At 37.9% G+C, this 26,479-nt stretch overlaps 1 protein-coding gene across 2 annotated transcripts in view; it reads right to left on the bottom strand.

Moving 5' to 3' along the window:
- CNTNAP5 (contactin associated protein family member 5) overlaps window positions 1–26,479 on the bottom strand; it is a 728,931-nt gene that overhangs the window by 297,193 nt on the left and 405,259 nt on the right. For both annotated transcript variants that reach the window (XM_039876503.1, XM_039876504.1), the window contains exons 9-10: window positions 11,669–11,818; window positions 8,741–8,912 (exon numbers count right to left, since the gene is read on the bottom strand). In XM_039876503.1, coding sequence (XP_039732437.1) covers window positions 8,741–8,912; window positions 11,669–11,818 — 322 coding nt within the window. The remainder of the gene's footprint in view (window positions 1–8,740; window positions 8,913–11,668; window positions 11,819–26,479) is intronic.

Here is a 26,479-nt window from a genome sequence, read left to right as displayed (position 1 = left end):
CTATTTTGCTAAGTGTAGTTGTAGGCTATATAATATTAGGAATGTATTATTAGAAGTAAACTCTTTGCCCATGAAACTAGGGTAATGGGGCAGGGGAAATTTAAAAAGGGAATGTTATTAATGGCAAATACAAAAATTCCCAACACACTCATGTTTTGGGAAAGTGTGGGGAATTTTTTAGCTGAAATCTCAGTGAGAAAGTCTCTTCTCATTAAAGAAAGCAGAATTTTTGCCTTATCCTTTTAGCCCACAGAGCAGACAGTGATGTCAGCAGAGGACACACAGGTAGGAAGTTGAGCTCAGAATCACCAGCCAGAGAATTTGTAGGAAGCATTGGAAAGTGCAATTCCCTGAGAAATTGCCTGACTCAAGATTGGCAGTGACCTCAGAATAGTTACTTTAGCAGAGAATGAGGACACATCTCTTTCTTGGATGCTCTCAATACCTTGCTCTCCTTGTATTGTTTATTTGCTTCATGCCAGTATTTGGGAACTTATGTGTCTATTTCCATCATTATTTGGTCAAAATCTGTGTCTCACCATGGAGCTTTCTGAAGTCAATGATAATGTGCAGTGTTCAGCACTCAACTACATTTTCAGCCCCTACCAGCACCTGGCACAGCAGAGATGTTCCAAATACAAGAGACAGATGAATGAATGAATGAATGAATGAATGAATGAATGAACTGTGATAGAAAAAAACAAAAAACAAACAAACAAAAAAACAGACTCTGGATCCAAGGACATGAGAAAGACCAAAGCAGAGGAAAAACGGCAATTCTGTCTTCTCACTCCTAGGTCCCAGGACAAAGAAATGTTCTGGCACACAGTAGGCACTTAGAAAAAGCTGTTGGGTGAGTTGTTGACTCACAGGAAGATTAGCAGAGCACAGGGCTGTCTATCAACAAGAGAAACAGGAACTGCATTAGGACTCACTGGATAGTGTCATATCGTGTGTGCTATGTGTACCTACACACCTATGTGCATACACATGCTGATGTTGATGCATATAATTTTCATTTCAGAATGTAAGTTTTTGTAATTCTCAGTAAAATAAATTGACCTAATTTACAAAGCTCAAATGGCTTAAGAACTACATCTGAGATTACTTTCATATTTAAAGCAGGGATAGCCCATTACCTAATTATTATAATAAAAACAATGTTTTTTTGGCATGGGAGAAAGCAGGTAGCAAGGTGATAATAACATCGTTCAGAATAGAGTTAGTGGTGTCCTGGATCCACTGGGCATCACACGAGTCTAGAGACTGTGAGTTTGATATGCTAAAGTTGTTTCATCTGCTCTAGGTTCGTTTGTCTGCCTTTGTCTTTTCAAGGTGTCGAGACATCCACTGCCTAGTCCACAGTATATCCTGGTTTTAGGACAGAAGGGTCCTGTAGTTGGCCTAGTAAATCATGTTGAAAAGATCTTTTTAAGATAAAGCTAAAGTTGGAGGGAAGATTTCAAATCTGTAACTTGAACCAAGAGAAAACATTAATCACTTGTCTGAAAAATAAAATAGGTTATGTATGTAGGTAAATTATTCAGAAGAGTGTCATCCTTTTCTGCCTGTGTCTAGGTTTTCTAAAGTCTGGGCTGCTGAGATGCATAAAGTTCCATCCATTTTTGTCCCTCTTGCTGTCAACTTTCAGAGCTTTCATCTCCCTGTTTAGTCAATACTTGCCACAAACTCCAAGAGAAGGCAGTGATAACAGCACCTCACTCTTGTTTTACACCTTTAGTGATGAATGTGTGCATCACCCCCTTTGACAACTGAGGGAGCTACGATATGAACAGGTTAAGTGATTAGTTGTGTCCAAAATTGTGCAAAAATGTAAACATCAGGGATTTCACAAACTCAAAATCTTGAGTTTAATTTTGTTTTGAGGGCAATTATTAAACTTACATTACCATCAGTTTCCTCACCTGCTAGTCAGGGAGCCCGGTATTCCCTCTGGATTTTTGAGAGGTGAAGTGAATGGTATGTTATGCTTCTGACCAAACATGTGATACAGGGAGCAGTTGGGTCTAAGTATTCAGAAGTCCAGTCACAGTAAAACCCAGGCAGCCAGATTCCAGTTCTATGAGCTTCCTATGAGATATCTTAATTCAAGGTAAAAATAACATAGAGCTAATTTTTGATTTAGGTTTCACTGCAGAAACAGGTGAGGACATTTTATCAAAGGTCCTACTTTTCCCCAACTCAAAACTAATTAAGCTCTTTTTTCTCTTCCAGCTGTGTCTATAAGTGGTGCTTACCAGTGGGCCACCAATGAATTATTTTGGAATAGAAAAAAACAGTGTTAAAAGGCCACGAGTGCTTTGCCTCAGCAGCCCAATCAGTGGACATCAGTGTAGATGACGAGAAACAAAATGTGACATTGATCATGTATAAGGGAAGACTTTTTGGAGAATGTGAAAAATAGATGGAAGTCCTTTTTAGGGTGTGGGGTGAAGGCTAAATTGAGATATAGATTGTGAAAAGTAAGTAGTATGGAAGAACCTCTGTCTTTTGATTATTATTAATTTGATTATCAATATATTTTGATTATTATACATGTTTTCCACAGATTTAAATATAAGCACTCTCACAGAAGTGACCTTAGAATCTAAAATACTTTTTTTCATATTTTAATCAAGATCAGAAGTTTTCCTTAGCTTCTATGTTGTCTAAAACAGTGGTCTCCAACCTCTTTGGCACCAGGGACCTATGCTCCTAGAGTAATCTAATAATGCCTGATGATCTAAGGTGGAGCTAAAGTGGTGATGCTAGCTCTGGGAAGTGGGTACAAATACAGATGAAGATTTGCTTGCCTGCATACCCCTCACCTCCCGTTGTGTGACCCAGGTCCTAACAAGTCATGGGCTAGTAACAGTTCACAACCCTGGGTTGGGGGACCCCTGGTCTGAAATATCCAAATTTCATAGCTAATATTTCTCAGGAAATATGACCTAAGCAATACTGATTTCCTCACTGCTATCTGAACATGCATAACTCACCTCAACCTTGTAACTATAGCTCCTGAAATGAATCCTTCATCTTCAGAAGTGCTTGTGATAATTCACCCAGCTCATTGTTCTGGCTTTGTTTTCAGCATCGAAATTTCAGATTACAAATTATTGAGGAAGAATCTCACCATCTTCTGACTAGAAAGAAAGAAGTGCCTCCATTGGCTTTGTTGGCGCTCTACATTTTGTATGAATTAAATGTACCTTGATGCTCTTTCTTATGCATAGGTAGAGAACTACCACTTGATAGCAAGTAATGACCCACTTCTCTTGTGAAAACAAGTGATCGGAGAGATGAAATTGGTTACAGAATATAGATGCACCTATCCAAAGTTACTTATTCAGATCAAATCCAGGTTTCAACTTCCACCAAAGTCTCTATTCTGTACTGACGTTTGAAGAGATATGAGGTAGATGGTATGGAGTAGTCCTCATTTAAGACACAGATAATCAGTAATTTTTCCTGGCAGTTCCAGATGGAGGACCCTTACAAAATCAGCTTAAAATCTACCTCCTCAAGATAATCCTTCCAAGCTCATTCTAAGACTCCTCTATTCCCTAATCAGCCCAAAGAATAGATAAAGGTGATCTCTTGGTGGAGACTTAAGCCTTCTTTGAGTCTCTCTCAGTGGGCTTGTCATAAGATTGTGACAATAGCCACATGGATGATAACCCTCATCTGTGGTGGTCCATAAAATGCAGCCCATATCCCTTCTCGTCCTGTATTAATACAAACTGCTTTGTGGTATGAACACAAGATGAAAACCCATCATTTTCCTGTTTCACAATCTTGCTGAACAATGTAGGAAGCTCTCAACTGCAAAGTTAGAGGTATTACATACAGTGCAAAGACAGGTATAATCTCTCTTCAACCAGGCTCCATGGTTTGTAGCCAGGCTAGGCTGCATACTCTCTGTGTGACCTTGGATAAGTTACTTAGTGCTACTGTGCCCTAATCATCTCATTCTATAAAATGAAGTTAATAATATGACCTACTTCACAAGGTTGTTATATGCTACCAAGTTCCTTATGGCATTGTCTCTAAGTTCTCTTTTACCTGCTATTATCAATGGAGCCTTTCCCATTCATGCACGCAGATGTTCAGCACCCCACCCCTTCTCATTCCCAGCCTGATGCTCTCCACTTCACCTGGAATACCCCATCTTGACTTCCCTAAACCCAGCCTAGTCTTCCAGTTCTTGAAATCTCTTTCTCAGTGATACTCCCTTGACCTTTCCTGGCTACTCAAGTGATTTCAAGCAATAAGCCACCCATATTTATATGAATAGATGAATCAGTAACTTCTGGATTTGAATTCTAACCCCACTGAACACTAACCATGTAACCTGAGGCATTTACTGAACTTCCATGAGCATCCCTGGCCTTATCTGTGATATCAAAATAATGGAGCGAACTGACGGCTCTCCAATCTGAGTGTGCATGAGAATCACCTGGAGACTTGTTAAAACTCATAAGGCTCCTCTTTCCTCCTCTTTCCCAATGTTCTGATTCCATAGGTATGGATTGGGGTCTGAGAATATGCATTTCTAAGAAGTTGCCAGGTGATGCTGATACTACTGGTCTGAGAGTCAGGCTTTGAAAACAATTTTGAGGATCTTGCAGGACTATGGAAAGAATTAAGTGAATTAACATTTGTAAAATGTTTATTCAGTAACCATTATATAAAATATAACCTTTCCTTTTCCTCCATAAAATAGACTAAAAATAATAAATAAAAACAGCAGAAGTGCTCTTGTTTTTGATTTTGGCCCCATTCCACAACTTAAGAGAGAACACCATATTGTTGCATTTCTCACTTTAGAGTTAGAAGCTTAGATTGTGTGGGCATTGTCCTTACAATAACTTTTCTGGCACCCAATGTAAAGGTTTTCAATTTTAGAGAAGAACTAAAACATATGCATTATACCGCAATGTAATCTTTTTATATAACATACTGTTTTTAACAAGTTCCCACACACAGAGTGAGTTTTCAGCATGAATCTGTTTATGGGAGGTCATCCAACATAATGCTTCCCCATTCTCAGTATTTACAATGCTCTAAAATCTGAACCAAGAAGGTAAAATCTTGACCAAAGAATTTAGCAGATGTTTCCCTTAAAAGAATGAGTGTTGAGAGAAAGAGAAGTGGTTATGGAGTGAAAAGCTACATTTTATAACTTAGTTGGCTACAAGAAATTTAAAGCAGTGTTTTACATGTGATTCACTCATTGGGACAAACAAACTGTTTAGTTTTAGAGAGGATTAGAGCAAAAAGTTCTCCATAGGATGCACTAGCAAAGCCTGCAGAAACAAAGTCCCTGCTTCTATACTTGGCTTTGCCATACTGCATGACTTCCATTTTCTTCTATGCAAACCAGAGCTGAATAATCTCTAAGGACCTTCCCCAATGTCATCATTCTATGAGAAAGAGATCCAGGCAATGACACAGGGGACAACAGAAACTTTTTGCTGCTACCAATAAAAACTCAGATGAAATCTGTTTCTATCCATCTTTATGAAGGTGTGTATCAATATTTTTGGTGGGCACAGTCACTTACATTATAATGGTACCCCACCACACACAGGGTGTGAGGCTTGTCTGGAAAAAAAAAAAAAAGGTTAAGCTGTGCCTTTCAGTGATGCCAGCAAGTCAACTGTCTTCAAAAATAATATAAAGACAAATCATATTTATTGGCAGCTGCAGCTTTTCTAAGACCATATTCCCTTCCATCCAGAATATACCTTCACTCAAGTACATCTGAGGATCTTTATTTATATTCACAAAGGTTTTATTTGTAATGAGAAGCAGGGGAGATGCTGAATGACAAAGACCAGGGGTGTCTGGAGGGAGATGGAATTCAGTTGACTCCGCAGTGTCCCTTGGACTGAATTTAACACTCCTTTGGAGTGGGGCATTGAGACAGAGCTGCTGGGACTTCTCAGGGACGTGTAAGACCCTGATCAAGATGACAGCTGCTTGAGGGCCCATCCAGAGAAGAAGTCATCTCTCTTCTCCACATCGGCACCCCTTTTGTACAGAATCCATGCAATCCCATAGACTCCAGGATTAGAATCTTTAGGGCAGTTGTTCTCAAAGAATCTGGTAAAAATGAAAATTTTATGGCTTACCACAGTTATATCAGAAACTCTAGGCTGGTGTCCAGCAATATGGGTTTTAACAAGCCCCTCTGATGATTCTGATACAGACATGCTGGAACTGACCTGCACAATTAAGGAGGCATTTATTCCCAAGTTCATGTACATGAATAAATTTGAAAATAAGGACTACCATAAATGCTATGCCCTAAGTACATCACATGCTTTCTCACCCTATCCAGGCCCTGAGAATAATGCTTTAGGAGAATCCAATGACCCCAACATTGGTGCCAAATTTATAGACATTATCCTAATTGGTGACTGGCTGCCCAGAGGGGCAGCTCCTCTGAACAAGTGGGGATCAAAGCCCAAGGGAGTCATGGAGAAGACTGATGTGTGGTATATCTATGAGGATCCATCCCAGAAACTACTGGAGATCACTTGGTTATGGTGGGGGTTGGAGGAGTTTCAGAGGGAGATCTGGGTTTCTCTTCTCCCCGTGGAAACTAGAGAGTTCGAGAAATAATTAATTAAACAAAGTCTTTTATCACAGTTTTCCCTTCTATTAGAGACACTGTCTGGTAAATCAAGAAAAAACACACCATTTACCCACAAACTAAGCACAATCCCTTATAATTATATAATTAACCAAAACACAATTGTATGTAATACAATTATACAGAATACAATTACACAAAAGTAATGATGCAGTGTAGATAGCAATGACTTTCATGTAATTGAAAATGAGAGCTTCCTTGATTAGAAATTAAGGTATGGTAGGCCATCCTTATTGATAAATGTTCCCTCTATTGATCCACACTTTGCAAAGGCTGTGCTGCCTGAAAGAGTTAGATACTTACTCCTCATCATTAATAAAGACTATAGAGATGGCAACCACTCCATGTAGCATATTTTATTCTGAGGTCTCTAAACTAGAACATTCTAATGAAGCACATGTTTTATTACCCACATGTTAAGCTTTTCAAATAGAAAAATAGATAAAGTAGAAGAGCCAGAAAGTCTGTGTGATTTGTTGATGATGTAGTGGAATTAACAGAGAAACATGCTCATAAAGTTCCAAATTACATCAGTCATTCCAAGTATTAGAGGAGACAATGATCTGCATAGCTGATTTCTGTGCCGCTCAGTAGAGAAACCCACTATTTCTCATTGTTCTCCTTGACCAGGGCAGTGACCTTCAGCTTTGGGTTGGTTCTCTTTAATCAATCTTTCTTGCATTTTCTGTGTATTTTTTCTACTAGGTGAATCTAACTGCCTTCCTTTCTGATTCTTGCCTAGAGCATGAAGACAAAGTCTGCAGACACACAAAGTTCTTCATGATTAATACTGGTCCACATCTCTAACCATATTCATGTCATGTGCTCTACCACAGTGACCTACTATGACCATTGATCAATATTTTATTAGATCTAATACACTAATCATTATAAGACATACCATTATTTTAAATGCCACTAAGCCAAATAAATGTTGCCAACTAAACTATTACCATCAACTATAAAATATGTCCAAATATTACCGATTTTAAAATAAAAATTGATGTCCAAGCATGATGACTCCAGTTTCTATGTCATTTCACATGCTGCATTCTGTCAACTCATCCTAAACCTACACCTTCCATCCCTCAGTCAGGTCTCTTTGTCCTGTAAAATTTGCTCAGCACCACTTTCTGAAAAACTTTTTCTCTAGGCCAGCCTAAGTTGCAGCTGCCATATGTCCTACAAATAAATGTGGACTTTTTGGAGTTTGCACTTCATTGTAATAGTTAATTTATTCTCTCTCGAAACTTGAGTAAAGACCCTATTTCACCAACACATAGGCTAGCACTTAACGCATATTATTCACTCAATTAATAAATGACATTTTAGCCAAGATGAGTAGAACCAGAGAAATGAAGGAGGTAAGTACCAGAGAAGAAACATGGGGAACAAGGAAAACCTTGCTGAAAATTCATAATCAACCCTTTTTAATTTTCTGCAGTGTGTCTTTGAATCTAGATACTTACAATGAGGAGCCAGATCACAAGAGAAACAGAGAGAAATGGAGCTTTAGCTAGATTTGCAGGTTGCAGAAAGTGCTGATTCTCTCTGTTCAGGATCTGGTCTCTTCCGGGCCAAAAAAAAAAAAAAAAAATGGGTAGTGACAGGAAAAAGTTAGTCATCTCGAGTCTCTGTGCACCATTGGGTACTGCCCAAACTTCTGGTATAAGGTTCCCTGCAAAGCTGATGCTCATCCCCTGAGTTAGAGAGAATACCACTGCAGTGAAGAAGGAAAGGGTTGGAGAGAAAAGTGATTTCTCTCTTTTTTGCTTTATTCTTAAGTTCAAAGTAATCAAATGGTGTTTATGCACAAAATTTTAATCCTTTCACAAATTTATAGTTTGATTTAATTTGCATATCCCATTTCCTGCAAGTCAACGTGAAGAGAGACTCAACTAATTTAAACCATTTTTCTCTGGGTCTGAAATCCTTTCAGAAATATTTTCCATTAGACAACTCAATTATGTCTAATGTGGCTAATGTCAGTGGATTTGAATTTTGCTTAAAGAAACTCATATTCAGAACAGTGAGACTGGAAAGGGGGTGGGAGAACAGATGAGAAGAGACAATAATTACCTGTCTTTGATGCTACACAGATCAATGTGTAAATCACTAAAATTCCCCAGGGAACCTTGCTGAACTGAAATGAGGTCCTTGGGCTGGTTATCAATAAAGATGAGCCTCATGCAGCCTTGGAAAGCCTTAATGGGATTTAAGCATTGGGAAGCGGTGAGATTGTCAGGGCACCCTGTGGGATAGAGAAAAAAATGAAGAAGAATTCTGAAATGATCAGTCATTGCTTTGGCAACCTATCGATGGAAGACCTTGAGGTCTAATTACTGCGCTGCTTTTTCATTCAGAGTGGTGCACATATTTTTGTTGTAAATTCTAGAATTTTCAGAGAGTGGACAGAATGGGTACAAAATAGGCATACTCAATCACTGTATAAGACATAAAACAAAAGTGTTAAAGGGTATGCAAATGCTATTACACGTATCTTGTTCTTACTTCATTTTTCCTCTCAGTAAGCTATGTGCCATTCTTCCGCATGGTACGCTTCATTCTTCCCAAGGAAGCAACATGTTATAACTGCTTGGAAATGTCAGTTCTGTCTTGAAACACACTTTTAAATGCACAATTCAATTTTGAATTACACTTTCAAAGGAAATTAGGCTTTGGGTAAGGATGACAGCAGAGTAATTATCTGGTTAATTGTTAGCATTAACAGGCTTAGTTCCCGACAAAGGTACGTGTAGAAACGTAACTGGAATTTTAATGCAATGTGCAAACCAAGTCCAGATGCTAAAGGAACTAAGAGTTTAAATGCACATAGTTATGAGGTTGAAATAGCACACATGGAAAGGTAATACCATACCTTTTTAAAGGGTGTTCTTCTAAAAATAATGCACCATATGTATTTAGCATAGCTTATAACCAGGTTATATCTACTTCTCATTGAGGCAGACATTGAGCAACATAGGTATGAGAGCTTGGGCTCTCTATAAACTTCATCTCAATTGTTTTAATAGGTATAGACCATATGGGAATGCAAGCTTGAATACATGGCAATAACCTATAAATAATTGGGAATTATTTCAGCCTTTTCTAATAGATAGTCATTGCTGGGCTTCAGCCCGGCAGCTGGTTAACAGCTCACAGGCACACACATTATAAAATGAAGAGAAATGTTACAGCTTCTAATTGAAGCTGTAGAGAAAATTTATGTAAGTTGGCTATTATTACTCAAACTCATTTTTAACCTTCCTTAAGTTTACAATCTATGTGTCGGGCATTTGTTTAAGCATTGCTCCAATCACAGATAAATCTTCATCTCTGGAGCCCAGTGTCCTTAAGACTCACCTCTAAGGACACTTCTTTGACCAGGGTGGGGGAGGGCATTTTGATTTTGAGGCATTCATAAAAATAAATACAAGATTGCTTTTCTCTCTCTTTTGGAAACATTGCATATGATGCAAAATGACAGTCTGTGAGATATATCTTGGGGCCCTAAGACCTTCCTTCCACAGCCTTTATGCTATATTAGTTGGCATCACTTTGCTGTTGCTAGTGGGCTGTGGAGAACACAGATCCTGGGGTGAATCCTCATTCTACTACTCACAATTCTTTTCATCAGCAAATGCCAGTCTTACTTACTATAAAATGGGGCTATCTCACAAAGTTACTGCATTAATTAAATGAGATAAGACACATAAAACATTTACAGAGAATGGAAGAATTCCCTTATAAGAATTTGTTATCCATGCACACATGGAGAAGATTTGGAATGAAGGACAGACGCCTATCCTGAAGCCCTAAAATCAAACCACAAGTCTACTGTTCCACACTACTTCCGTCTAAGGACACCCCAATATGTATACTGCATCTGTACAAAGTTCCTTTTGTAGTTCAAAGCTTAACCACATGTCGCTGCCCTGAGAGAATTGATTTGTAAATTCTATTAAAGAAACTGCACTTTTAAATTTTAATGGAAGAGAAGAAATCTTCTCTTCCATTTCCATATGGAGAAAGAATTGAAAACTATAGACCAGGTACAGTCCATGCTCATATTTAGACAAGTTGAAGACAATTTGTTCATTCCCTTCTAGGTAGGAAGCCCTGTGCTATACATGTATACCTTGATCTCACTGACCTCTTCTAGCAGTTCTGATTTGTTTTCCCATGGACTAAGTACAGAAGTTTAGGGGCCATACATGTCTTGCCCAAGGTCAGATAGCATTGAGATTAATTACTAATATTTTAATGAAAGAAACACCTTAAAAAACTAAATACAATATATATTCATCTATAAAAATGCAGTAGATGCCTACTCATTTGTTTTTCATCTGTACCAGTTTGACATATTTTCATCTTAGGAATGGTTCTCAAGGTTTGCCCGGCATTGGAGAGGACAGGATCTGTACTGGCTGCACCAAATGGAACTACAAGCTCATGGGCCTTTTAGGTCTTCCTTGTTTTTAGCTGCTCCACTCATGGGCATGGCCTCCAGGAATGTGGGGAAGAAAAGGTTGAGAGATTGAGACAGGAAGCTGCAGAGAAGTGGCCTAGATGGGTGAGTGTGTTGGCTGTTCCTTCCCACCTGGATATTTCCTTTTTTCGGCACTGCTGACTGTTGGTACCTTCTCAAAGTTTTCAGCTGAGTTTCCCCTTTTGAATGTGATCACAGAGCTTGGCAGGACTATAAAAATCTCCTTCGGACACATTATGTAACACCAGCTCTTATAGCTTGAGTTCTCTTTTTTTCCTCAGTACTGACCTAGATAAATTTATATCTGCACAGCTGTGAAAGAGTTTGCCTCTCAATATTTTGGGCTTGGGGGTAGGCGCCCTGTGTGTGTGTGTGTGTGTGTGTGTGTGTGTGTGTGTGTGTAGTGTGTATTCACAGAATGGTCTAATTGACAAAGAAAGAATCATCAGAGTGAAATAATTGTCCACTGCATTCTTTCTCCCTCCTTTATTTTTAACCTCAATAGTTGGGAAATTTACCTCCAAAGTAGTAGCTATTTCCAGAATAAATCTGTATCCGGGTGGTGTCCTGAGTCGGGGATGCTGCATCATTATCCAGGGTGAGAGTGATGCGGTTCCGTCTAGCGTTGATGCTGACTGAATGCCACAAGCCGTCATTCAAGTTGCTGCCTGAAAAAGAAACAGGAAGAGCAGACATAGGGGTGATTGATTGGGGAAGTTTGGGGAGAATAGAGCTCATTTTCCTTGCCTACTGTGGTCCTTGTGTATTCTCAGAATGGTCCCTGCTCATCACTTTGCTTAAAACAAACATCCAGATGCTTCATAAAAGTCATTTTTCTTTCTCTTTTACCATTTACTTCTATTTTTTTTTCTTGTTTTTAAAGTGGCTGAACAATTTTAGATGTTTGATTTAAAAACAAAAGGGCAAAACACAGACTTGGATGTCTGCTGCAACCCAAGGTAGGTAACATATTAATTACCCTATTGTTGTAATATAAATGCAGAGTAAAAGGCTGATAAGAAAAACCCCTCAGAATGTTCCTGGTGGTTTATCTCTGGGTTGTGAGATTACAGGCAATTTTAGTTTTCTCACATTTTTCCACTACTGGCTTATATCTTTATTTTAGCAAAAAAAATTAACTATTTTTGAAAGCAAAAGTAGAAGAGGAAAGCTAGAGTCCAGTCATGCCAGCGGAGGCAGTCTCCTGTTGGAGAGAGATAACAGATTTGTTCAATTTCAACCTTTTCCTTAACTCCTTATGTGACACTGGCTGAATGACCTGCCTTCACTGATCTCTGGTTTTATCATCTGTATTATCAGAATTTCTAGTCTGTATCATAGTTCATGGGATCAGTTCAGATTAGGCAGGGAAGTGCCTAGGGCAGGTGGGGGCATAGTGGGTGCTTATTAAAAGTTAATTCCCCTCTCCTTTTTTGCCCCAGATGTCTTTGTTGCACACTATACTGCTGGCCTACCTTATTGAGAAATCTATATTGGGAATTGGTCACGTGGGTATAAACTATTTCCTTCAAAAGTTTATCATTTGTGAAGGCTCTTTTAGTGCCTATTAACCAGTCCAATCACAAAGATTTGTCTGTGACAATAGCAGAGAGCCATACATTTCTGTACTCAATAGACATATATTCTATTCTGCTATGTGTTCAGTTGTCTTCCTTTTTATTGCCTCAGTTTCCTCACATGCAAAATGGGGACAATGATTATACTTACAGGCTATTGGAAGAATTACACCAGCTAACACAGCAGAGTATGTAGAACAGTTCATGTCACATCATAAGTAGACAATATTTGCTAAAACAAATGGACAGAACAGTAACTAAAGATGGTACCCACACTAGGGTGTATGGGCATTAATATCATGAGGTCTCTATCCTGGGGTAGGCTATAGTTAAGTGGAAGAGACATATGTAAAGTGGATTAAAATTCTGTTCTTTGTGTATTTCAGGCTAGTGGGATAGACAGTGAAGCAGGCAAACAACAACACTTGTAATTCTGGGAGGAACAGTAAATGTGGAGGGTAGGGAAGACAGAAGGCCTAATTCATTCCATATGAGGATCCTGAAAAGCTTCACAGAAGAAATGGTGACAGTTTAGGAAAGTTTTGAAAAATGAGCAAGAGTTTTTAACTCCAAGAACAAGAGTTCCAGGAGATAGAGAACCTGTACAAAGAAGCAAAGGTTTGCGGTGAGAAACAGGAGAGACTAGGAAGGCAGGTGAGAAGAGGATCCACTTACCCAGGGGAAAAGGCTGACTAAGGAAGAGATATCAATGATGACCTTTGACACATGATTCTGGAGGGCACTTTACCCAGGTCAACTGTATCAGAATCTCTGGGGATGGGGCTCTAGGCATTTGCATTTTCAGAAAGCTCTCTGTTCAGCCAGGAATGAAAATCAGTGCTTTAGAATATGGAAGTCTTTGAGGTGACTTTAGCATGGGAATGACCCAGCTGGAGGAACATATTCAGACTGGAGGCAGAGGCAGATGTTGGGAGCTGGGAGGGGACAAGGCTGAAAGCAGAACCAGTGGGGCCTACTGCTTGTACAACTCCAGTAGACAGAATGATAAGGGTCTCAGACCAATGACTACAGTGAAAATAGACAGTAAGTAATGTATTAAGAGCTATTTCTAGAGGTAAAAGAGATCAGACTTGTTAGAGCCTCCTGGAACAGTTTCTGAGAAAACAGCTGGGAAGAATGCATTCAAAATCGAAGCAGATGTTTGCAGGGCTCCTCAGAAGTTCATGTGCCCCTGAGCCTTGGGAAGGCTGGAGGCACTGCCCAGGTGGAGCAGAGCATCAGGATGTGGCCCAGATGCATGGCACTGGGGAGCAATGCCCTATCTGCTCAGAACAACCCAGATGGAAGGGTGCCCCTTGCATTTGCAGCTAGCTCCCTTTCAGTCAGTCTCCCCTGTATCCCTGGACATCTGCTTGGGGTGGAGGAGAGAACCCGGAAAGGAAGCTGCTCAGAGCGGCTGCCCTATCTTCTCCCAAAGGCCAGAGTCTGGGTTTTTACCACAGGGATTCTAATAAGATAGAGGCTCTGTCAGGTGTTTCCTAGTGATGGACATTTCAAGAACAATTGGAGAATATAGCCAGCTGCAGGTCTTCACTTCTTTTACTTTCTTTAGCATAGTACATTAAATACATCTGCATAACATATGACACTGACTACATTTGAAGGCTGACTATAGACTGAGCTGGGAGTCACTAGAATTCAACATATAGGGTGTAAATAGTCCTTAAGGTGGATATCAGGTACCACAGAGAAGAAAGTCACACAGAGGCCACAGGGTGTATCCTATCTAATTAGATATGCTCTCTCTAGTTATTTTACAGATGAACATGGCCTGAGAGAAGAGTTCTCAGCATGAGTGGGCAGGGCCAGAGCATTAGCTAGTCTTCTGAATCTCTTCCCCTCTCACATCACTATCCATATTTCTGTCCTTAAAATCATCAATTAATGAGGGGTTCCCTTGTTGTCTGTTTTTTCTTTTTGATCTGCTTTTCCATCTGATTTGATATCTTTTGCTCTTTTCTTGCATTGTGCCTAATCCCTGCAGGAGAGCCTGTGTGAATTTTCTCTCTTTAGGGGAGAATTACTAGAACAGTAGTTCTTGATATTGACCACATAGAGGGATCACCTGGGAGCTTTTGAAAAGACAGGCCTGGGCCCCACATCAGGATAATTAAAGCAGATTGCTGGGCTAATCCCAGGCCTACGGCGTTTCAAGCGTCCCTAGAGATTAAATTGTGCAGTCTGGGGCGAGAACTACTCCATTAGAGATTTCAGAAGAAGGAAAGAGGCTAGGAGAAATAAGACTAGTTTAGAGGAGGTGACCTGGGAATAAATCCCAAGGCAAAGAAAGTGGTATATTTCCTCTGAAAACCTGCTTTCTACTCAATTCTGCTAATCCATCCAAAATAATACCCCTAGAGGTTCTTAAAGGTTTAGTTTTCAAGAACATTCTTTTGAAGATACAGTTTTAAGTGCTATTAAATATTCAAAAAATAGGGAAAATCAATTTTATCAGTTTGCTTTTCTCCCAAAACTTCCCTCAGATAAGTAACTCTGAAAAAACAAAAAAAACAAGTTTTCAATGTAGAGAACAGAAAAACAATACTGTGAAGTCCAAAACACCTTGATGGGGCAAAGCCCCCGAGGGATAGAAGAACAGGCTATTTAGGGCTACTTTGTAGTGCTAAGCACTTACAAGATTTAGGAGGCATAAAAGGTGGGACTTGGATTCTAGAAAGATTGTTGGATGATGACAACCATAAAACTTCTGAACTTTAAATTGATGTCAAATAATATCTGTCATCTCCTATCTCCCAGACTGGCAAAGAATAAAAACAAGTTATTCTCAATACTAGTGGACATCAGCAGGAAATTTTATACATTTCTGGTGATAGCGTAAGTTTGTACATTCTTTCTGGAAGGCAATATACCACTAAGTTTCAAAACTCTAAAAGTGCCATAGATCATTTTTCATGAATTTTATTCTGAAGAATTAATTCTAAAATAGTAACAGAGCTATACCCAAGATTTATGGTGACAAGGTCATTACATTATTATTTATAATAGCAAAATATCACAACTACTAGTATTTCCAATAATAGTAGATTGGATAAATCAAATATGGTATATTTAATACCATGGGATATAATATAGTCATTAAAAATCATAATGTCCAAGTCATTAAAAATCATTATATCCTAATAAGTGAAAGACTCTGGGTAAATAGTATATGTAGCATTGTTCGCATTTTGTTAAAAATTGCTAGAAAGAGAAAATACTGGAGTGACATTGAATGATAGAATCACAGATTTTTTTTTCCTTATACAGAGTACTGGAATTTTCAGTTTCTAAAAATATACTTCTATAGTTTCTAAAAATATACTTTTATATTTTTTTAAAGTATAAAAATATACTTTATAGGAAAAGTTTTCATTCTTTTCTACTTGCTCTCATTGCTTAAAGTAGCTGCTCCCAGAACCCAGAATCTGTCCAAAGGCATTTGTATCAAGGTCCCTTACAGAGTTGGTTAAAGAAATAGGCTGCTCTGTGCTTGCTTAGGAATCAAACCCAGGCTTTAAAAAAAAAGACAGTTTTTCTCATTGCAACTGAACTTACAAATGATCTTTTGAAACACAGCCCAATTGTAAAAATAGCTAATAATACACGCTACGGGTATTGAATATCTACAGTGTGCCAGGCACTTTAAATATATAATTCCCAATTCTCACAATCGCCCTGTAGGCCGAGTTTTATTGTCCTCATGTTATAGAGCTACAACAGAAAGGTGGAGAGGCTGCTCAGGGTTATTCGGTTACTCCAAGGCAGAGCCAGAATTCTACAGAGGTGTAGGGCACCCAGGCTGAACTCCTCTCCACACATCTAAAGCCAACACCGCCTGCCTCCAGAAATCACTTTGATGTGCAATTACCTCTACAAAGTTCTATTTTCTGCTGTTGAATTCAACTTTGCTTTAATTAATTAATATTTTCAAACTGCTTTATTGAGTTAAAATTCACGTAGCATACATCTGTGCAATTTAATGCACAATTTTTGATTCTTAGTATATTCACAAAGTTAGGCAACCATTAACACAATTAATTTTAAAACATTTTATAACCCCCAAAAGAAATGCAGTAATATGTAGCTATCATCCCCCTACCTCCAGCTCTAGTCAACCAATAATCTACTTTTTGCCTCCATAGATTTGCCTATTCTGGGCACTTTATATAAATGAAACTACACATATGTTCCCTTTCAGGACTGGTTTCTTTTGCTTAGCATAATGTTTTTAGAGTTCACTCATGTTATAGCTTATGTCAGTATATTTTTATGGCTGAATGATATTCCACTGTATGGATACGTCACATTCATTTATCCATTCACCAGCTAATGGGCATTTAAGTTGTTTCCACTTTGGAGTTATAATAAACAATGCTGCTATGAAAATTTGTGTACACATTTCTACCTTAATCGTTTAACGAACTACTACAGGGCTTCCAAAGTGGCTGTACCAGCTTACATTCTCACAGGGCAACTTCCCTTTTGACAACGCTGAATTCAAACTTCGGTCTTATCCTTTTGAGAACCTTGTAGATTGTATGAAGAATTCGAATGTGATTCAAATTTTGCTTCTCAGAATGTCTACTTGGGTCAGACATTAGAATTCTAGCTAATTGTTATTACTTCGATTTTCTTTTTCTAGGTAAATTATATTATTGAGCATTTGTCTTTTTTATACTTTTTGTAATGAGACCTTCACAACAAATTACAGTTTATATTTGATGAGACAGATTCAGAGCAGCTAAGTAATATTCCAAAGCCCTAGACTTTCTCATAGGAGTAAACTTTTCCCATTAAAGCAGAGTTTTTCAACACTGGCTCTGAATCTTTTGGAAAGGAGAATTCTTTTTTGGTGGTGGGATGTCCTGTAGTATGCGTCTTGGGTAGAATGTTTAGCAGTGTCCTTGACTCACTAGTAACAGATGCTAGTAACAGATCCCCACCAGACATTACCAAATATCCTCTGGATGGGGTGCAGGGTAATGAGAGGTTGAGGTAGGTGGGAATGGAAAACTTCCTTTGGTTGAGAACCATTGGGTTAAAGAAATAAATTTTAGGTTTCTGAGCCTTGGTGCCTCTCTCTCGCTCTCTCTTTCTCTCTCCCATTCTCATTCAAATTTGTAACAGATATTTTCATTTCAACCTTCATCTTACTTCAGTGTCTCTCTTTACAGGTTGAAGACAGAGCCTTTGGAACAAAGTGGCTATCTCAGGATCTTTAACATCAGTCATTATACCACATGTGGACTTGCAAAGCTATAGCCCAGGCCAGATCAGAGTCCCTGAAGGCTTCACTTCCAACCCTGGAAATCACTGGAAACAATTTCCTTGATGTTTTTATTCACTCATTATCTCTGGATCAAGGTCTGCCACTTATAATTTCTAATAATTTAGACAAATTTCTTAATCTCTTTACACCTGCTTCCTCATCTGTAAAATAGAGATAGAATTGCCTGGCTTGATTTGGAAGTTTCAAGGCTTTATCTTCTCCAGAAAACCCAGTTCAGCTGTTTTTCGATATCTTGTCATATCTACCTACCTCTACTTCATAGTTCAAAGGCAGTTTCAATTTTTGAGAGAACAAAGTGGGGTTATATGAATAATTGAATTAGGCAGTCTTAATATGTCTATCGCATTATAAAAGAGCATATCACAATTATTAGTACCATTATGCTACAGCTTAGATCCTGAGTTCTGTATTTCTTGGATACCATTTGTCCATCAATTTTCAAATTTTATTAACTCTTCCCTACATACATTAGCTTGAATGCACACATTTCTTAAATTCTCTTTTCAACATTTATTCTATTCCTTATCATTGAAGCTGCAAATTTTTGTGACAGCCTCCCTCTTTTCCCAGCCTCTGATCTCTTTCTTATATAGGACAGCTTGTTAGATTGAGCTATCTAAAGAGCAAAGTTATTGTTGACCTTGTATCAAATATCTCTCCAGTGAGCCATGGAGCTCTAAAAAATGAAACTTACACTGCTTATCCTGACAGTCTATGCTTTCTGTAATCAAGTCTCTACCCGTACTCACAACCTTGTTTCCCAATATTCCTACACAAATCCACTACTCTAGTGAGGCTAATGTGTTTATTACTCTTTAAGTGAATGCTCTGAACTAATTACTGCTTCCACTCCCAGGCTCTAGCCACCTTATGTTGTTTTCTTAGTTCTTCCACTATCCAAATTCCTCTCCAATCCTCCAATGCCCAGGTTTTCTTCTAGTGTTTCCTTTTTTTAAACTATAGGGACAGTCACCATCACCTATCACTGTAAAGGGCATATAAAAAGTACTGAATGCTTGAATGAATAAATTAATAAATCAGGAAATTATCGAAGCAGACTTTCCTTGATCAGACCAGTACATAGTGATTCTTTCTTCAAAGTTCATGTAACATCTGCTGCTTGATCTATTCGTTTAGTTAATATTATTTACTGCCTTGAAATATTAATTAACAATTCATTTTTGCAAGTTTCATCTCTCCAATAAGATTATAAATTCCTGGGGGTCTGAATCTGAGTCATGTTTTGGTGTCCTGCCCCTGGCATCGACAGGGCACATTTTGCCATCTCCAAATGTTCATTGATTAATTGAGCATCAGACCAGCTGAATTCCATTACCAAGTATCATCAACAGAGCCCTCTCTGGAGCATGGACCATAAATCACAGATAAACCTTTCCAAGTTGTTAAATCTCGGCTCACATGTCAAGGTAACCCAGATTCTCAAAGCCTTTGTTCAGCATATGAGAGGAAAACAGCTGGGTTTGCCATCCACTAGAGTTAGACAGGAAAGGAAATGTTTTTGTCGATGGTAAAGGTGTTGTTTCCCTAGTACAGATTTGAATGCTCAGCTGAAACATCTACATTATAAAAATGAAGCTTGACTCCAGAGACAGACAATTCTCTGTCACCTTCAGGATACAGCCAAAGCTCAGTGTCTCTGACCAAAATGCTGCAGCATCTTTGGTCTGTCCTCCTTTTTCTCTGTGACTCCAACATCCTAAGCCACCTGTCTCTTATGCCTCTAGAGCTCCTCCTATTTCTTTTCTTTAATTGAAGCATCTTTTTTGTCCATCTTTGGCCAAATTCTATTTATTCTTAAAAATCAAGCTGCATTGTTCCTGCCCCTAGGAAGACTTCCTTTTCTCACTCAGTCTAGTGTCTCTCCTCTAAGCTACCTCAATATACTGAGCATGTGTCTTATTGCATTATAAATGCCCCAGTGTATCAACTCTCCCAACAGTGCCTGTGAGATCCTAGAGGGCAGAGCCTCCATTCTTAGGTTTGAGAATACCATGAGCAGAGGAGACACTTCAACAACTGCCTGAATTAAATGGAGGTAAAGTGAATCATATGATAGAATTGTTGAAGTGGAAAATATGAAAGAGTAAAGGCAGTAATAGCAGATTTGACTATTAGATTATTCTGCTATAATAATAAAAATCTAGCTTCTTCAGTTCCTCTTTTGAGTAAGGGGTAAAGAAGAAAAGTAACTTAAGAAGTAATATGCTTCATTCAACGTTACTTAGACCTAAAAAAGCTAAAAATGCCCAAGAAATCATTGCTTTGGTAAATACTCTGAACCTTTGCTTAATATCTTAAAGTTCAGGCAATTGCATTTCTCAGTTTCCCATACAATAAATGCCTCATTATATATTTTTTTCTTCTGAAACTCAAAATATGTGCTCATCTAGATGGTTTGCTGTGGTAGTCATGGCCTCATGACTTTTTTTTTTTTTTTGCCATTGCTAATAGGATATTCTCATTAACATTACCTTAGCTGAAGCATAGAGACGTTAATGACAACTTAATTGAAGCAGAGCATGAAGTTATGTTTACTTGATGTGCAGATGGTGGCTACATACAAACAACTTATAAGAAAAAAGGAAATATTTGGGGGAGCATCTATGTTAATTGTAGGGCTGTGGCCTACAACCATCTGGTCACAAGTATTAATAAAGGTATGCACTTCTGTTCTTCACGATGCAGCTCTCCTAGCCTTCCCCCTACCTCTGGCAGCTCCACTGGTCTTTAATTAGAACCTCCCCTTAATACAGTTCATTCCTTGGTTTGACACATTCTGCAGCATATAATCATTATAATATTAATATTTGTTTAAAATTACTATGAATTATTTTTTCACTGTTAAAATTATATCTTGTAGAAATATCTTGGAGGTCAATTCTACTAGTTAATTCATTTAGATAGTTGCTTAGACATGTGGCAAATAGTTTTTGAAGACCTATTATAAGCAAGGTACTATATAATGCCTTGGGCAAATAGTGGTTAGGAAGACAGACAATGTTCTTTTCCCATGGATCTGCACATTCGAATTGTAAGAGGAGCATTGAACAACCAATTATATAGACAGATAATTAATATACATTGTCATGAGATGAATTGTGCTAACCCCCCAGTTTATATGCTGACGTCCTAACCCCAGTACCTAGAAATATATCTGTGTTTGGAGATAAGACCTTTAAAGAGGTAATTAAGGTAAAACGAGATCATATGACTGGCTCATATCCAATATGATTGGTGTTCTCACAAAAAGAAGATATTAGGATGCAGATGGGCACAGAGGGAAGACCAGGTAAAGACACGAGGAGAAGACAGCCATTTACAAGCCAAGCGAGAAGCCCTTAGAATAAATCAACCCTACCAACCCCTTGATCTTGGAATTCTAGCCTCAAAAACTGTAAGAAAATAAATTTCTAAGTCACCTAATATGTAGTATTTTGTTATGGTATTCTTAGTGAATTAACACATACATATAAACACATAATTAGTGCCAATACTACAAAGGAAAAGAGCTAGAAGGTAACAGGGTATCAGACCTACTACAGGAATGTTTCCTGAGAAAATATCAACTGAGATAAATACTAAAAGATAAGTAGGATGGTATTGCCCACAGTTCTAGGATGACTTATTTAATTTAAACACAATATTAAATAACTACTAAATAAATATCATTTTTGGCTGCTAATCAAGGTCACGTTGCTAGAATTTCATCACATCTTCAGCTAAGAAAAAGATGAGTCAGTCAAAGCAGTCTAAGTATAGAAAATTAATGACTAATTAGAATGGATTGCTTAATTGATATTTTTGGAATGCCTTCTAACTCTTACTATTCAAGAAACCATAATAATATCAAGAAATTAATAATTTGGTTAAGAAAATAGGATGAACACTATTGCTTATACCTAAGGACTAAATGAGATGAGCTGAGATGGCCTCTTCAATAAGTCATTTGCCTCAACTGAAAACTTTTCATGGCATCTTGTTGATACTTGGATCTTTGCTAGTTGTGTTTCCCTTTGCCCAAGAATTCTGGTTTATTTTATTTTATTTTTTATTTTATTTTATTTTTGCCTGGTGATTGGCTTTCATCTTCTTATATTTATTAACTGTGCCCAGCTACTGGGTAAGAAGTATCTGTCTGGAAACTTCCTCCTTTGTCTTCTGGTTCCATTCAGTTGTGCTGAGACTTATTTTTCAGTCCTGAAAATTCCACTCTGGGGTTGATACCTCTAGTGACATCAAAGCAGTATATTGTGAAGCTGAAAAGCTCTGAATAGAATATTCTCTAATGAAAAATCCAAAGTGATTTTTTTGCCGTTTGGTCTTACTGTGCTTATTCTACTTCCTGCAGTGAAATAAACACATAAAAACCCTCATCTTTGAGAAAGCTTCTCCCATATTCAAGACCCTTATCATGTATCTGTCTTGTTTTCTCTCCACAGAAATAGCTCCAATACATATTAATGTAGTTTAAATGCCTTACATATTCCGATAACCCCCTTACCTACCGTGATTTAAAGGTTACTGAAGAAAGAAAAAGCAGATTTGAACCTTTGACACCTGTATGGATCACTGAGTGTCATATACATAATCCTTCTGGGACATCCAAGCATCTCATTCACAAAATTCATTATCTGAAAGAGGCCAAATCCACCTTTCTTATTCCATAAAATGCACCACAATGTTGAGAGTTGAGAAACATGACCTCTGGCAGAGGGCATGGCCCTGAAGACCCCTAGTCAAGGCCATTTACCTCATTCGCAAAAGAAAACTCTTGAGTTGATGATTTATTTGAAGATGATAAGCGACTGGATTGGCCTACTGTTTTTCTTCAAGAACTCATATAAATGTCTAGAAGAGACTTTAGCAATTCTAAACCAACTCTTTCTTTTAGCAAAAAAAGGAAAATGCAATTTAATAGAACAAAACTTATTCACATTCTCCATACAGAGCATAGCTAGGCTGCAATCCTAAATCCTGAAGCCTGAGTTCAAGTCTTTGCCCAGACTTGCTTTTCAGTGGGGAGCTGAGATTTTGACAAGTGCTATAGTAGAAAAATCAGACTTCAAGTTTTAATAACTAAACTTCCCAGAACTCTTTCGCCTTTTCTCATTCCCCAGCATTCTCCCATCAGAAAAATCAAATAAACATTGAAATATCAGATCACTTTCAAAATGGTTATAATGGTGCCAGCTTTTTCTTTAGGTTACTTAATGTTTCACACAAAATTAAAAACATTCTCCAAAGAAATGAACCAGGTGGTTACCTTAACTTTTATACAATTTCCTGTTTTCTTAGAAATGCAGGTTGATTTGAACAATGGCAGTCTCCATTCTAATTACCTTTAAGAGTCTTTAAAACAGCAGTCGTTTTCTTCATTAAAATATAGAACATGTCTGTTGTTCAATGAATAAATGTGGACTTGAGAGATAGAGTGGTCCCCATGACTCATGCTACCTCAGGAGAAGTGCTACATAATTGAGGTTTGTGATGCATAAAATAAGAAAACAACGTGTTTGTTCGTTTGTTGAAGATTTGCCTAAGGGTTGTTCTGATTCCTCAAAGAAGAAATGGCAAGGCTCACCATGCAGCAGGATTCCTTAAAGGCATTCTCCTGCTCTTGTGCAGTCCCCAGATTTCCATGTGGTGTTGGCAAAGGGGTGACCAGAATGGGAAAGGCTGTGCAACACAGGGAAAAGTCTTGAGAAGCAGATAGACTATTAGCAGTACTTTGTGTCATTTAGTATCCTGAAAGCTTAGATGATAATCTTACTAATAGGCACCGAGCATTCAAAAAGGTCTGAAAAAAGTATGATGTCACATATACTCAAAGAATGTTGGCGTGTGTGTGTGTGTCTGTGTGCATGTGTGTGTGTTGATCTATAGATATGTATGATTTACTTTGTAATATTACATAGACAACCTTAGCTAAAGTAGACCACAAGTCTGTAAAGACAATGGATTTACCATCTTGTGTTGATCCTACTTACCTCAAGAATCTGCCAATAACTGAACCACCAAGTAAAATGTTTTGGGAAAACCCAAGTTTAGATTGTAAATAGCTTATTTTTCTTAATAGCCTACTTTACATTTGTCTGCAGATCTTTCTTCTAAAGCATAATTTATTTATATTTGAATTATGTAAACAACTGACAATTAAAAAAAAAAAGCATGAATGCAAGTGGCAGCAAGATACAATGTAAACATCATGAACTTGGGAATCCAAAGGGGAGGACTGAGGTTGAACATCATCCTAGTCCTTTCAACTTAATTTCTGATTCTCAGATTTCTTTTATTCATTTTGGCAAAATAATAGCCACTTCATAAGTTTTATGCTTTTATTTTTTCTTCAGTATTTTATGACAGATTCTACTCTCATATCACTTCCAGCAAAATGGTGCCTTCGACTTTTCCTCATAGCTACATATATAAGACTTTCGAGAAAAATGATGACAAAAATAGAAAATAAAAATAAAAGGGAAGGATCATACTGCTGTCCTTCATCTTCCAGAAACTTTATTACCTAGGACGACTAAAGTCAGATGCCTTCTATTTTGACGATGCATTTAGTTTGCGCTTATCTCCCTGATCGCCAATGCAAGAAGCCCAAAATAATCCCTTGTCTGAAAAGCTATGCACACTGCACTAAGCTCTGGAAACAAGAATGGATGAGCCAGGCATTGGTGTCTTGCCTGTCTACAGGGACTATCTTTTTATTTTTTTGACCTAGTAAGTTAGAAACACCTAAACTAGTCTGAAATAAATCTTGAAATATTTGGATTCTCTGTCCTGTTAATAAAATGTGGTGCTATTTTCTGTTTTCCATGATGTACCATGGATCAACGTTCACCTCCTCAAAAATTATTGGTCCAATGGTGATTACTTTCTAGTTTCTTATTTGGGATTCTTTTTTCATCTGTTATAAAACCAATATGATACTTGGGAAACAAGTTTCCTCAGCAATGTAAGGGAGAGAAAAATGTTTTTGTTTGTTTGATTTTTTGTTTGTTTTCCTATCTTTCTCCTCCCCCCACCAGGTAGAAAAAATCTCAGCAGACACAAAAGCTTGATCCATTTTAAAGAAACATGAAAGAAGTTAAAATTTTCCAAAACTGAGTAAGGGACCAAGCAAGAGACTTCTGAGACAGATTTCAGGAACTCAGCACATTTTTAAAAACTCCTTTATTTTATTTTTTTTTTATTTTTTGAAAGACAGGTGTGATATAACTGATGTCTTTTTCCTCCATCTGTAGCTGAGTAATATGGCAGCTTTTACCAGCCACTCTCTCCCTCATAAACATATTTTAATGGGCTGACATGTGCTTAATAATATAGGCAGCACCTAGATGCTTTAGAGCAAAGTGCCACCAGAGCTTGCACTATATTAAAACTGCATTTTTGACCCAAGGCGTACAAGTCCCTGTACTCAAACATTTCACTCATTACATAGAAATAGCCCAGTGTCAGCTTACATTTTTTTTCTTCAAATGAGGATTGAAGTTTAACTTTTATAACTCTGCACATGAAAAATATTATGTTTCTAAGTTATTAACTTACCTCCGTTAAAGGAAATCTTATAAATTTTATAGAAGTCCTGTGGCTGCACGAATTCACTCAGCTTATATGACTCTATGGAGTGAGGCCTTTTCTACCTATAGGTCTTGAGTCAATACAGAAGGAAAAAGTTCTGAATAGCTTCTCAAAACTGTGCTAAGGATTTTAGATTCACTATCTCATTTAATCCCCATTACTGCCTTGTGATGTAAGAATTTATTTTTATCTCATATGATAGGTAGACTTTAAGATGGTCCCTGATGATCGAAGGCTTCTAATGTCACATCCTTGTATAATTCCCTTGGCTTAGGCAAGGGCTAGACTTATTTTTAATGAATAGAATATGGCAGAGACTGTGTTTTTTGTCTCAGTGCCCTGTGGATCACTCACTCTGGGGTAAAAGTGCTGTCATTTCATGAGGCAGCCTTCTAGGAGGCCATAGGAATAAGCTTGGAAGTGAGTCTTCTTGAGGTGTGCCAAGAGCATCATGAGTGAGCTTGGAAGCACACTTACCCCCAGTTGAACCTTGAGATAATGGTATCCAGCCAGAATCACCCAGCCAAAGATGTCTCTGGATTCCTAACCCTTAGAAACTGAGACATCATAAATGGTTACAAGTAAAAAAAAAAAAATGGTGTAATTCATTACATAGCTATAAATAATTAATATACTTTCTTTTACATATGAAAGTTAAGAAGCTTATTCAGGTGACAGAACAGTAAGAAGAGGTACTTTTTGAACTTGTTTATCTGACTCCCAGACCTAGTCTTTTCTGCTATTCGAAGGAGTTTGATGAGCCTTTTTTTTCACTTATTGTTATATGAGGCTCTCACATAGTCAACCTGATCTTGACTATTAAGTAATGTTCT

The sequence above is a fragment of the Pteropus medius genome, unplaced genomic scaffold (assembly GCF_902729225.1).
Source record: "Pteropus medius unplaced genomic scaffold, Ma_sr-lr_union100, whole genome shotgun sequence".
Taxonomy (NCBI): domain Eukaryota; kingdom Metazoa; phylum Chordata; class Mammalia; order Chiroptera; family Pteropodidae; genus Pteropus; species Pteropus medius.
This window is presented reverse-complemented; position numbering and strand designations above follow the sequence as displayed.